At 55.9% G+C, this 14,020-nt stretch overlaps 1 protein-coding gene across 2 annotated transcripts in view; it reads left to right on the top strand.

Moving 5' to 3' along the window:
• The window catches only part of Mfn2 (mitofusin 2), a 28,598-nt gene extending 17,439 nt beyond the window's left edge, over positions 1-11,159 (top strand). For both annotated transcript variants that reach the window (XM_033767449.1, XM_033767450.1), the window contains 14 exons: positions 1,017-1,125; positions 1,216-1,323; positions 2,142-2,295; positions 2,513-2,580; positions 2,722-2,843; positions 4,108-4,210; positions 4,276-4,299; positions 4,637-4,741; positions 4,945-5,047; positions 5,487-5,707; positions 6,066-6,221; positions 7,384-7,580; positions 8,314-8,448; positions 9,758-11,159. In XM_033767449.1, the coding sequence (XP_033623340.1) occupies positions 1,017-1,125; positions 1,216-1,323; positions 2,142-2,295; positions 2,513-2,580; positions 2,722-2,843; positions 4,108-4,210; positions 4,276-4,299; positions 4,637-4,741; positions 4,945-5,047; positions 5,487-5,707; positions 6,066-6,221; positions 7,384-7,580; positions 8,314-8,448; positions 9,758-9,827 (1,675 nt within the window). In that variant the 3' untranslated portion in view covers positions 9,828-11,159. The remainder of the gene's footprint in view (positions 1-1,016; positions 1,126-1,215; positions 1,324-2,141; positions 2,296-2,512; positions 2,581-2,721; positions 2,844-4,107; positions 4,211-4,275; positions 4,300-4,636; positions 4,742-4,944; positions 5,048-5,486; positions 5,708-6,065; positions 6,222-7,383; positions 7,581-8,313; positions 8,449-9,757) is intronic.
• Positions 11,160-14,020: the final 2,861 nt, after the last annotated feature.

Raw genomic sequence — 14,020 nt, 5'->3', positions numbered from 1 at the left:
CTCCTGCTTCTGGTTGATCCCGCCCTGCTCTGCCTTGTACTTTTCCTTTTGCCTTTTCACGGTACTGGGGCTGGAACTCAGGGCTCTGCACACCTAGTGGGCGCTGTGCCATGGAGATGTGCCAGCTCTCGTGCTCGGCTCATGCATTGCTGCTGCCTTTCTGACGGCTCAAGCAAGTCCTGCTCCTCTTGGGTGTCCTCCAAGGTCTGGCATCAGTGCCCTGCAGATGTTTCAGGGCCGGGTTGTTGGGAGATAGGGCAGCCTCTCGTCCCCCGCCCTGGGATATGTTGGGGGGGGCACGTGGTGGTGGAGGCAGTGCGGCACTTTACTCCCATTTTTCAAGGGGGAGGCAGTACTGGGTATGGATCCCAGATGCACATATGTGCTAGGCAAGCACTTCACCACACAGCTGCAGTCCAGTCCCTTTTAAAATTTGAGACTGAAAAACAAATTTTTTTGAGACAGTCTGCTAAGTTGCCTAAGCTGACCTCGAACTTACTATCCTCCTGCCTCAACCTCCCAAGCAGCGTGAGCCACCCTGCTCTGATATGTTCTTCCTCTCAAAGGAACACTGTTTTGTGGACAGGTTACAACTATACCAAGAAATACACTAGTGTCGTGTTTACCTGGACTCACATAAATTCAGCCTGAAGGGCCAGGCCTGTGGCAGTGTACTCCTGCAGTCCCAGAACAGGCAGATCACCACAAGTTGCAGGCCAGCCTGGGCTACATAGTGAGACCCTGTCTCAAAAGACTAAATAAATTCAGACTTTTATGTATGCGTAAAGTACCAGTCATTACATTTTTATGAAAGCGGTGCACGAGTGTGCTACAGCCACACATTCCCAGGTACTCTGGAAGGATGTGAAGAGGGAAGTAAAACTGCCCACATGAGGGCTAGGCCTAATTCCCCCCTCCTGGCTCGACTGCCTCCCAGGCCCCCAGGCTGCTCATGGCCGGAAGAACAGGGCTCGTGTCTCTGTCTAACCACGTGGGTTCGCCCCCATCTCCTCCAGCCCCGGGATTGATGTCACCACCGAACTGGACAGCTGGATCGACAGGTTCTGCCTGGACGCTGATGTGTTCGTGCTGGTAGCCAACTCGGAGTCCACCCTGATGCAGACGGTACCTCCTCCCGGGGCCCGGCTTCACAGGTGGCTGGTGGTGCCCTGGCTGGCACGGCCCCTCCTCCTGAGGCCCTGTCCCCCTGTCTAGGAGAAGCAGTTCTTCCATAAGGTGAGCGAGCGGCTGTCCCGCCCGAACATCTTCATCCTGAACAACCGGTGGGACGCATCCGCCTCAGAGCCTGAGTACATGGAGGAGGTGGGTCCTGTTTTTGGTATGAGGGACTGAACTTGGGACCTTGCGCTTTCTGAGGCAGGCTGCAAATCCGCTGAGCTAAATCCCCAGCCCTTGGGCCCTGTTCTTGAAGTTTGGAGGCTGCCACGCCTTGTGCGTACATCTGTCTGCCCAAGGCTGTGTTGTACTCTCCCGGGAGGTGTCAGATCTGGCGGATTCCCTGAATTAGTGTCATCACCAGAGGTTGCTCCAGCATCCCCTGTGGTTTCTTATGATGGCTTTAAAAGCACTCCTTCCCCTTGACTCTTCTCTTTCCCGGCAGCCCACCACATTAGTGTGTCTTTGTTTGGGGCCATCCTTGCTCATTTTGGTTTATAAATACAGAACAGACTCAGCTTTAGGAAGATAACTGAGAAAGAAGCTTGAAAGAAAAGTGCAGAATAATTGGTTCTCAGTGATGCCTCTTAAGTGACTTGTGTGTGAGATGAAAGAGGGGTAGCAGAATGTCGGTGTTGGGTTCGTTTTATTGAGTCTGCAGTTGGCAGGGCTGACTGGGCCGTGTGCCTGCGGCAGATTCCACTGCAGTGTGACACTGGGTGCCCTAAGGAGGTGGGCTGGCTCCTGTGTGAGCTCTTCTGCCTTCGTATGCATGATCCCTCTTTGGGCTGATCCCCAAGAAACCCCCCTGACAGCGGTTCTGGTGGCTGAGACCAGAGGTGGCGGGTGACCTTTCACTCTCCAGTGTCAACTTGTGTGCATGCATGACCCATTAAGGGAAAAAAGGCAGCCGAGGGCTGTGGGCAGCTCCCCACCCTGGTGAGACCCATCTGTGTGGGTTCTAGGTGCGGCGGCAGCACATGGAGCGTTGTACTAGCTTCCTGGTGGATGAGCTGGACGTGGTGGATCGAGCCCAGGCCGGGGACCGCATCTTCTTTGTGTCTGCCAAGGAGGTGCTTAATGCCAGGATCCAGAAAGCCCAGGGCATGCCGGAAGGAGGTAACTGGGGGAACAGAGGTCCTCCTCTCCCGGGTTCAAGGTGTCAGGTCCCATGATGTCACTCAGTGGAGATGATTTTGGGGACAGGCAGTGAGACTGTCTGGGTGAGAGCTGTCCCTCGGCTACTCCTCGTGCCCATTGGACTGGGCTGGGGGCTTCCCGGATTTCCTCTGAGGCGGGTAGCTGTCTCTGGGCTAATGCAGTGCAATCCTCCTAGGGGGCGCTCTTGCAGAAGGCTTTCAAGTGAGGATGTTTGAGTTTCAGAATTTTGAGCGGAGATTTGAGGTAAGTCTGATCCTGGTGCTGTCCCGTGATCCTGCACCTGCTGACCTCTCGCTGGCCATGTCCCCAGCAGGGAAAGCCAGAGCCTGACCCTTGGCCGTGGGTTGGGGGTGGCGCCTTCCTCAGCAGCCCTGTGTGTTCCAGGAGTGCATCTCACAGTCTGCAGTGAAGACCAAATTTGAGCAGCACACGGTACGGGCCAAGCAGATCGCGGAGGCCGTTCGCATTGTCATGGACTCCCTGCACATCGCAGCTCAGGAGCAGCGGTAGGAGGGGTGCCGGGGGTGCCGAGCTGATGCTGCCACTCAGCCTGGGCAGCATAGACGTCCTCAAGGCAGAGCCCTAGGAGTGGCTGAGTCTGGGTTCAGCCAGACAGACATCGGAGGAGAGGGGCCGCCACCCACCTGCCTGTGCAGCATGGGCCCTGCCTGGCCACCTCAGAGCCTGGACTCTTTTTTTTTTTTTTACCTTATTAGAGAAGTACTGCAAATAATACTTTTTAAAAAAAGCAAAAAACAAAAAAACTTGCTTCTGCCACCCAGAATTAGCAGTGTTTGCTTTTTTTTTTGGTATCGGGAATCAAACTCAGGACCTTGCACTTGCAAGGCAAGCAGTGGTGCCACTAAGCTAAATCCCAGGCCAATGTTTACTTTATATTAAGTTAAAATATGACTGAAAATGGTGCTAAGTGCCGTTTGATTCTTTGACCCTGTTACTTCTCAGAGCCATGGTGACCATGACTTTGTGTAGGCCCGGGACCCAGTTTTTACACTTTGACATAAGCACTTTTTACATAAATCCTGGCATGCGCACAGTGGCCCTGTGTGCAAGCTTTAGTTGTTGGGTGTGATGCCCTCCTGTGTGGGTCCCTGCAGCCCCACATTGTCTCCCACCCTTGCTGACTGGGCCTGCGTTCATGTGCTCATCGCTGGAAAGGATTCCATGGTGCTGAGAGCCCGCTCTCCTGCCAGTGGCTTTCAGTCTTGGCTTTTCTCGCGCTGCTGCTCTTTGGCAATGGCACTGTCTGTGCCCCCTCGCACACCTCTGAGTCTTTCAGAACTGATTTCTAGGGGTTCAGCTGCTGTGCCTCAGGGTAGGTGTTTTCAGTCTCACTCAGCTTTACTCTGTGGCTCTCCAGAGCAGCTGTACCCCACACGGCTCCCAACACTGCCTGTGGGAACTCCCATTTCCACGGTGCTCGCCACAGCTTTAGACTGGCCCTTCCCCGGGCCTCCGGGACAAAGGAGTGGCTCTTTTTCATTCCATTTCCCCAGTCCCTGCTGAGTCTGAGCTTGCTTTCTGACAGCTGGCAGAACTTTTTCTAAGCGCCCCCAGCACCTCCCTTCTGGAGTGGGAGACCAAGGAGTGAGTGGTTGTCACCCACCGTTCCAGGGTCCCCTGGGTGCCTGTGTGAACCCCTGCCCAGCAGGCTAGAGGGTGTGGCCATGCAGGCTCCCCATGTCTCCTCCCATCTTTGTGCACCTGGGCGGGACTGGGGCCTCCTAACCAGCTCTCCTCGCTTGCTCTCAGGGTCTACTGCCTGGAGATGCGTGAAGAGCGGCAGGACCGGCTGCGGTTTATTGACAAACAGCTGGAGCTTTTGGCTCAGGACTACAAACTGCGGATTAAGCAGATCACAGAGGAAGTAGAAAGGACAGCTGGAGCTTGGCTCAGGACTACAAACTGCGGATTAAGCAGATCACAGAGGAAGTAGAAAGGCAGGTGAGAAGCCAGGAGGAAGGACTCTGGGGAGATACAGTGTCCGGGGTGCTGGAAAGGGGACAGGGCAGACATCTCTCCTCCGGGCCCTCCTCAGCTCCCAGGAGGAAGTTGTGGCCCTGATTCAAGAATACAGAGCTTCGATAGGGAAAAGGAAAGAAGTGAAAAAATACGAGAAAAGGAAAATATAGAAGAATACAGAACTTACCCTTGGGCTCCCACTGTGTGACGCTGGGTAGGGTCCCTCCGCCTGTCAGCTGGGCATGGTCTGTCTCTCCGTGGGTCGCAGGCTTAGGCCACGTGCTTCCTGGTGTTAACAGCATGCGTCCCTTGGCTGTAGGTGTCCACTGCGATGGCTGAGGAGATCAGGCGCCTCTCTGTGCTGGTGGATGAGTACCAGATGGATTTCCACCCCTCTCCAGTTGTCCTTAAGGTCTACAAGAATGTGAGTTCCCAGGCAGCGCGCCTCGTGGCAGGGCCCCCTTTGCTCTGTGGCCATTGATGGAGTAACCCCCAGTCAGCAGTGCAGCCCTGGCTGCTCTGGGCCAGGGCGCCTCGGTGGAGTGGAAGCTTCGTCACGAGTCTTCCTTGGTGGGCTCAAGCCCCCCAGGTGGGCGCTGCTTCTCTTACTCCCTCTCCTGGTTGCAGGAACTGCACCGCCACATAGAGGAAGGGCTAGGCAGAAACATGTCCGACCGCTGTTCCACGGCCATCGCCAGCTCCCTGCAGACCATGCAGCAGGACATGATCGGTGAGTGCCACAGGGGACTTGGATCATGGGGCCCCGGGCTGCCTGAGGAGTCAGAGCCCCTCTAGAGAAATATTGACCATTCCCTGTCTGTCACCTCGCTGTGACTCAGCCCAGTATCTCGGGTCTGGGGTGTGCGTGAGTCTGTTCTGTACATAGACCTGGGGATCCTGCCCCGGTTACTGCTGGGACTGTCACAGCCTGAGAACCTGGCCTGCTTCTGTAACCCACACGAGGCTAGGTGTTACCCATTTGGACCCTCAGGCTCGCTGGTGTCCCCTTGAGAGCTGGCCCACCTGGCACAGCAAGGCTGCCCCACAATGTAGCTTCTGGGCAGAATTTCGGCATCCTTGACCGCAGCCAGTGTGGCCCTTGTCCTAAGGCTTGGCACCGGTGGGGCACAGGCCCATGCTGATGCTTTCTCCCACTTTGTCCCTGACAGATGGCTTGAAGCCCCTCCTTCCTGTGTCTGTGCGGAATCAGATAGACATGTTGGTCCCTCGCCAGTGCTTCTCCCTCAGCTACGACCTCAACTGTGACAAGCTGTGTGCTGACTTTCAAGAGGACATCGAGTTCCATTTCTCTCTGGGATGGACCATGCTGGTGAATAGGTTCCTGGGCCCTAAGAACAGTCGTCGGGCCTTGATGGGCTACACTGACCAGGCAAGCACAGTTCCTCCCCCAGGGCATCATGGAGGTCAGACTGTACCCAGCCACCAGACACGTGCGCATTCTGTAGTGGGTTCCCTAAGGCAACCAGCTGCGCTGTTGCACCACACGGTGTGGCATGGTCAGCGTTGCCGCCGCAGGTCAGCCTGGCCTTGTCCTAACCGTGATTCTAGCTGACTTTGTTCTAATACCTGGTAAAGTGAGCGCTGTATGCAAAGCTTTCCATTCTTTTTGCTTTTGGAAGTTTAAGAGCTGCTCTGTGTCCCTGTCCCAGCTGCCCTAGGGGTCCCTGAGGGTTTACTTCACTGAGAGATGTGCCACCTTCTCAGCCCTCCATCGCCTCTCTCCACAGGTGCCACGCCCTGTCCCGCTGACACCCGCCAACCCTAGCATGCCGCCCCTGCCGCAGGGTTCGCTCACCCAGGAGGAGCTCATGGTCTCCATGGTCACCGGCCTGGCCTCTCTGACCTCCAGGACCTCCATGGGCATCCTCGTGGTTGGCGGCGTGGTCAGTTCACAAGTGGGGTGGTGGGAGGGGCCCAAGGGCTCAGTTCTGTGGGGGGGTCCCTGCCTTGGCCAGCACTTCAGTGGGCTGAGGATCTCTGTGGCTTGAACCCACATTTTTTGGTGGGGTGCTCTGGATTGAACCTCTCGATTTACTTCCAAGCTACATCATCAGTCCTGTTTATTTTGAGACAGGGTCTCCCTAAACTAGTTACCCAGGCTGGCCTTGAGCATGTATTCCTCCTGCCTCAGCCTCCTGAGTAGCTGGCATTATAGGTGTGCACCACACCTGGCTACCCTGGGCCTCTTTTGTAGAGGAGGAAGGCTGTGTGAAGAAACTGGCCAGGGCCGGGGATTTAGCTCAGTGGTTCTTCCGCCTGCCTCACAAGAGCAGGGTCCTGAGTTTGATCGCCAATATCAAAAAACCCAAAAAACTGGCCAGTGTCACACGGGCAGCACAGTGGGCAGTGAGAGCCTTGCTGTCTGGCTCTGAGCTCTGCTCTTTGGCTGTAACTGTGCTACCTTCAGCTAGACTGTTACACAGACCAGAAGGAGCCACCTGAGCGGCAATGTGCAGAGCTCTGCCGCTCAGTCATTAGCAGGCACTGCTTTAGAACGCGCCAGCGTTGAACTTTAAGAGTTCTGTTTATTGGGGTGTTGGGATGGTGGTGTCAGATCTTTTGCTTAGCATGTGGGAAGCCTTGGGTTGGATCATCCCAATTAAAGGAAGAAAGAAAGAACTGTGCTTAGCTGGGCACAATGCAGGCTTGTGATCTCAGCACTCTGGGAGGCTGAGGCAGGAGGACTGCAAGTTTAAGCCCATCCTGGGCAATTGAGCCACTTAGTGAGACCCTGTTTCACAACTGTAAAATGGGCTTGGGGTTTAACTGAGTGTGGAGGCCTTAGATTCAGTCCTTAGTACCCCCCACACCCCAGTCAGCTTACTTAGGTCTGGCCTCTGGTCCTTGCCCCTACACTGTGCGTAAGTCATGTCCTACGGCCAGCACGGTTGCACCTTTCCGGCTGGAGAGAGGCCCTGCCCCTGGCCTCGGAGAGGTCAAAGGGGACAGTGAAGGGGTTCTTAGTGGAACACCAGGCTCCTGGGGTGGGGCTCCTGCAGCTGGGGCCCCAGAGAGGTGCTGCCCACTGACCGTGAGCCTCTGCAGGTGTGGAAGGCAGTGGGCTGGCGGCTCATCGCCCTCTCCTTCGGGCTCTATGGCCTCCTCTACGTGTACGAGCGTCTGACCTGGACCACCAAGGCCAAGGAGAGGGCCTTCAAGCGGCAGTTTGTGGAGTATGCCAGCGAGAAGCTGCAGCTCATCATCAGCTACACGGGCTCCAACTGCAGCCACCAAGTCCAGCAGTGAGCAGGCGCTGGGCCTGGCCCAGAGCACCCTGAGCCCTGGGCCTTTGTGGGGTGCTGGCATTGGGGCCAGGAAGGGGACAAGGTCTCCGGGACACCTTGTGTCCTGGGGGGTCCTGGGAGATAGGGACGTATGCGCTAGGCCTTTGAAGGTTGCGTGCGCCGTGCATGGCCTTTGATACCTGGGGTCCAGGCCCGTTTGTGGCACCTCGCAGGCCAGGAGGGGACATGTTGCCTGCTGTGGCTGTAGGGTCGGAAGCGCTGCTTCATTGCTGTATGGCAGAACCTTTGCCAGCCATTTGGCACCTAACTTTTCACTTACTCCTTCGTCTTTGGGGTAGGTGTTGTTTTATTGGCATTTCCTTTTTCAAAACGAGGAAACAGCCTTGGAGAATCGTGTCTCATCCCCTGCCACGCAGGCGAGCGACAAGTGGTGCCAGGGACTGAATCCTGGCTTTGTGCCCAAGCCTGGCTGCACTGTCCATGCATGAGGAAACAGCCTTGGAGAATCATGTCTCATCCCCTGCCACGCAGGCGACAAGTGGTGCCAGGGACTGAATCCTGGCTTTGTGCCCAAGCCTGGCTGCACTGTCCATGCCGTGGTGGTGCCCAGTGGGTGTGCAGTGGGTGGGAACAACCCCTCTGGGTCAGGACTGGCACTGGCAGAGCTACCAGCAGGGGTGACATCCTGCCAAGCAGCCCTGTGCATGGCGGCCCATGTCCCTCCACCCAGGGAGCTGTCTGGGACCTTTGCACATCTCTGCCAGCAAGTGGACGTCACCCGGGAGAACCTGGAGCAGGAAATTGCCACCATGAACAAGAAAATTGAGGTTCTTGATTCCCTTCAGAGCAAAGCGAAACTGCTCAGGTGAGGGTGGCTGCCACTGCGGCAGCTCAGGGCAGCACAGACCTCTGTGCTTTATTGTTTTGTTTTGTTTGGCTTGGTTTTTGAGACAGGGTCTCACTATATAGTTGAGACTGACCTTGAACTCACTATGTAGCCCAGGCTGGTCTTGAACTCACAGCGATCCTCCTGCCTCAGCCTCTCAAGTGCTGGGATTCCAGGCGTGTGCCACCATGCCCGGCTTCTCTGCGCTTTGTTCGATGCTCACCAGGTACTGCTGGCTGGCAGCTGTAGGCTCAGTGAGACTCGGTGCACTGCCTTGGAAGCAGGCGTGACTGAACTGTGAGATTGCAACGCACAGGTGCCTTCTCTGAGCTGCAGCCTTGGCCCTCGCTGCCTGGGGTGAGGCTAGTGGCTCCCCTCTGAGCAGGAATGCTGTGCCTGCAGAAGGGGAGCGCTGAGCTTGAGCCCCAGGAAAGGTCAGGCGAGGGAGGAGTCTCCTGCCATCCACAGGGACAGGACCGGGACCTCATCTCCAGGGGCCTCAGTGAGATGTGGAACTTCTGGGAGCCATTTGATGGACCTCAAGGAATCTGGGTCCTGGGTTCTGGTCCAGCACTCACTTCACTGCCCTGTGTCTCTTTTTCACCACATGGGAGTGGGATTCCATTACAGCCACAGCGGTGCTCTGCAGAAGTCCTCATCCTGCTTGGCCACGACAGATAATGTCCTGCCCCCGCCCCTCACCTCAGAGACCCAGCGGGGTGGTAGAGCCCAAGAGGTGGGGCTGAAGGGTTTCATTCCCGTCACTCCAGACCCACAGACTCTCCCCTTCAGCCCTGTATGCTGCTCCCCAGCCACCCCTAGGATGGCCCCTTCCTAGTGACCCCTGCTCCCCACTGGGACCTCCCAGGACAGGGCCGGCTGCTGCCATCGCCACTGCTGCTGGTCAGCCATGGGAACAGGGCTGAGCCTGGAAAAGGTTACAGGTGACGAGCAGGAAAACAGACTTCCCACAGTCAGGGCTCTCCCCAGTCCCTGATGAAGCAGACACAGGGCCTGAGGGTCCGAAAAGCCTGATTCTGGGGGTGCACACCTTTAATCCCAGCTACATGGGAGGCAGAGGTAGGAGAATCAAGTTCAAGGCCAGCCTGGGCAATTTAACGAGGCAAAAAATCCCGATTCTCCTGTCCATCACCTTGTGAAGTTGGCAGGTTATTTCCCTTCTCTGGGCCCCTTCTCCTCTTCCCTGAAATAGGGTAAATAGGGCTAGTGGAGGCTTAAGTGCGGCACCTGTCACCAGCCCGTCGGTACAGTGACCCTGTCTTTGCAGGAATAAGGCCGGTTGGCTGGACAGCGAGCTCAACATGTTCACGCACCAGTACCTGCAGCCCAGCAGATAGTGGACAGCGGGTGGACCTCTGCGGAGGAGGGCGGTGTCGCCTGCCCTCGGTGATGTGGCCCCCACTGTCTCGTGCCGTTCGAGCCCTTCGTCACTAAGCCCCGTCCCCCCGCCCCAGAGGAGGCTTCAGCGATGGCCCGACAGCAGGGTACTGGGAGCCCTGCCAGGCCTTTCTCTGCTCATCTGTCTGCTTGCAGAGGTCTCGTGATCGACTGCCCCCTGCCTTAGGGTACCGGGTGGACGATCCAGCCCCACACCCTGCCCCCCGCACCCTAGCGTACCCACAGAGCAGCCACGTTCCCAGTGGCTGGGTCCCCTCCCTGGAGCATCTGAAGTAGTCGCAGAAAGGCCGAGTCTGCAGACCTGTGTTGCAGTGGCGAGGGCTGCTCTGGCCAGGTGGGTAAAGGATGTAGAAGAAGGAAGGCAGAAGGTGGAGGCATCAGCCCTGCTCCAGATGGCTGAAGAATGTGGTTGGCGCGGAGCAGGGCCCCCATTTGACCTTGCTCCCCCACCCCACTAGCTGACCCAAGCCACCCTGGGCCTCTGGACGGTTTCCCGTGCCAATGATCCACACCAGCCAGAGCCATGGTGGGAAACTGGACCCCTTCCTCCTGCTCTCTTGGACCCCAGAGCTTCCTCCACATATCTGGCCTTGTGTTGACTTCAAGAACTGCTTCCTGTTACTGAGTTTCAGGATGGTTACTGGTCAGAGTGGGGGAGGTTCCTGTCACCGTGGTGTTTGTGCCACTGGCAAAGAGCAGGGCCTAGGCAGGATGTTCTAGAAATAAGCACCTGTCTCCCAGGAGGAAGCCCAGGGCGGGGCTCAGCAGAGGAGCTGGTCCTGCTGGGTTTGAATCCAGCAGTCACCTGTCTGGGGAAACGTGGGTGGCCATGCGAGGCCGCCTTTGAGTACTCCTTGTGTCCCGTGTGAGAGAGTGGTCGGCTAGGCTAGGGGTGTCATGTAATGGGAGGACGGGGGTCACCTCACAGCTGTCAGGAAAAATCAGTCACCCAATCCAAGTTTTGGAAAAAAAAAATAATGAATTTTTTTCAGTATAGCCCCTGGGGAATGAATGAAATTTTGAGCTTCTGGTAGAACAAGTAAAATTAAATTTGTACCACCGAGAGAGAGACCTTTTCTGAAAGAAGCGTGGCAGAAAGCACTTTAATTGAATGCTGCTACCTCTGTTCTGTTCATGTTCGTTTGCTGGAGTGCAAGACATGCTTGACAGTTTCTCCCTGACGTATTTAAGGTGATGTCCCTGCCTGATTTACTCCTGTACCCTTGCTGATAATATTGGAAACTAAAATAAAGCCGGTTGGAACCATGTGACACCTCCGCCCACAGGTGGCTGTTGGTGCCGAGTGCTGGGGCAAAGCCTGCCGTTTGGGGTGCTCAAGTAGGCCCTCCAGACTCCTGCAGGGAACCCATGTGCTGAGCACAAAGGGCCGGGAGATGGAGAGCGATTTCCTCGCAGATTTCTCTGTAACTTCAAACCATTCAGCATTCACTTGAAAAAGATGATGACTCAGACTGGTGCCCCAACTTGGCCTTCTGAGAATCGGCTATGACCTAGAGCTCTGTTTTTCATTTTCTTTGAAGAGCCCTTGGGAGTAGATAAGGATGATTGGTGGGTCCCCTTAGGCACCCACTTCCCTGCATGTCCATTTTAGAGGCTCCAGTTCCACTGACAGCGGCCTCATCCTTCCAGACCCCCAGGCCATAAGCCTGGGCCCCATTTTCCTGCCCACTGTTTCTGCTTTGGAAACCTACACCCCACCTCTTCATTCCCGCCCCCTCTCTTCTCCTCTGACGGTCCCAGCCAGTGTCCCCTCCTCATCTGGAGCTCAGCTCGGGAGACCTCTGCTCTTAGCATTGCTGTGGCCCCCAGGGTCTTGGCCCAAGTCCTGCGGCAACCCCAGATCCGGCCCCTCACCCTGCTCCACTTCTGGGCCCACACCTGACCCTTGCTATTTCTCGAAATTGCTAAGCATGTTCCCTCCCTCCCAGTGGGGCCTGGGCAGCCCATCTACCCCAAAGTGCTAACCCACTGTGGGACCCTGTTGAGCCCCCCCTTCCCTGTCACCTGCATGCGTCATGGAGACACCTGTCCCCCAGCAGCTGTCACCTAGCACTACCTGCTGAGATGAGTTCAGCGAGGGCTGGGGTTTGGGTGTCGGACTGACCGAGCGGAACCAAGTGTGCAACCTGGGGCCTGGCATGGAATTAGCCCTGTAAAACTTGGATGGATGTGAGCCGGGGATTTAGCTCAGTGGCACTGTGCCTGCCTGGCAAGTGCAAGGTCCTGAGTTCATCCCTGGTACCAAAAAAAAGAAAAGTGGATAGATGCTCCTATCCTGACAGCAAGGTCCACACGGAACCACCCCTGTAGGGTTGGCCAACAGCTAACATGCCAGCAGGTGGCAGAGTTCTAGACACCTGAAAGTACTGTGCATTCTAATCGCTATGTTCAGCTCTGCCGTGGAAACAGGCTGTGAAGAGTCGGGGCCCCTTCAAACCCCAGCATCCACAAAGGCAATGATGGAACTTGCCTTTAGTCTAAATCTTGTAAAGTCCAGGGACTTTCAAACTTTTACTGGGACCCACAGTTACGAACACTGTGTTACGGACAAATACGTAAGTGAAGCAGGATGTTTAAAATGAATCAGCTGGGGCTGGGGATTTAGCTCAGTGTTCCCGCCACCTGTCTCGAAAGCAAAAGGTCCTGAGTTCTATCCCCGGTACCAAAAAGTAAAAATAAAATGAATCAGCTGGGTGTGGTAGCACATGCCTGTGATCCCACCACTTGGGAGGCGGAGACAGGAGGATCAATGTGAGTTGGAGGCCAGCCCAGGCTACATAAGGAGACTCTGTCTCAAACAAAATGAAGGCTTTCTGTGCAGCACACAAGTAGCATCTGTCATTAGCAAGATGCTATAAACGGGGCCCACTGGATTCGCAGCCAGCCAGCCATCCTGGGTGGTGACGCAGAGCTAGAAGATGAGTTCCGTGCCTTGATGCTTCTCTCCGACACCGCTTATTTATTCTCCGTCAAGTCCAGACTGACTTATTCCTGTGGTTTCTCAGGCTCCTGCTTCTGCCCACCGGACGTTCCAAGGAACCTGAGAGGCTGGGATTTCTGCCTTCCAGTAGCAGTGTCCCCACTGAATCGCACAGACGATGTGATCAGGAGTGGAGCTCTGAGTTCAGTGTGGGCAAACGGCCCTGTGAGCCCGATCCCGGAGAACTTCTGGGTCACAGGGCTTCTCTGAAGCAAGGCCCGAGTCGCAGATGTTGGCCAAGGTCACTGTCCTTGAGGGCACCTCCTGCCTTCTGGCTTGGAGTTCCACCCTGAGGTCGAAGATAAGAACCATCAGCTTGTACCAAGAGCTCAGCAATGTTGCACTTTTGGGGCATGAACCTGGATGCCCCCAGTGATCTTTTTCCCCTTTTGCACAAATGAAGTTCATTCATTCAGCAGAACAGCCAGGTGCCCACTATGCACCTCGCACAGCTCCAGGCATGGGAGGTACAGCTGTGAAGCAGGCAGATTAAAAGCCCTGCCCATGTGGGGCTGCTGTGCTACTGCAGAAGGCAGGCAGGAGGCAAAACTAATTGGGTAAAGATGCAGGAGGTCAGAAGATTCAGGCTGTAGAGGATACGGAGGTGTGCCTGGGGTAGGCCTCACCGAGAAGAGCGCCTCTGGAGAGAGATTTAAGAAGGGTACAGGGCGCCTGGCTGGGCAGGGAAGGAGCCTACCATCTTCAACGGACAAAGTGACAGCAGTGGGACCCAGTGGAGGGAAGAGGGGAAAGGTGCAGGGAGGGCCTGGGGCAGACTTGCAAGGCCTCTGAGCCAAGTACCCTGGTGGGTGTGAGCGGAGGGGGCATGAGCTGGCACACGTCTCACTGGTCCTGGGCTATCGTGGGGTGGCCGGGAGCTGTGGCCATACCCCAAGCAGCACACTGGTGATGGAGGTGACCGGCCCTGGGCCCCAAGGCCGTTGGAGACATCAATGTCTTGTTTTGAAGGGTAATTGCAACCATTTTACAAAACTGTGCAGCCATCACCACAATCGAATTTTGGTTTAGTTTAGTTCTGATTTTTTGAGACCAGGTCTCACTGTGTAGTTCAGGCATGCCTTGGACTCACCCTTTCTTTTTTCTTTCTTTTTTTTTTTTTTTTTTTTTTTT

The sequence above is a fragment of the Fukomys damarensis genome, unplaced genomic scaffold, assembly GCF_012274545.1.
Source record: "Fukomys damarensis isolate Sample0158 unplaced genomic scaffold, DMR_v1.0_HiC HiC_scaffold_23, whole genome shotgun sequence".
Taxonomy (NCBI): domain Eukaryota; kingdom Metazoa; phylum Chordata; class Mammalia; order Rodentia; family Bathyergidae; genus Fukomys; species Fukomys damarensis.
This window is presented reverse-complemented; position numbering and strand designations above follow the sequence as displayed.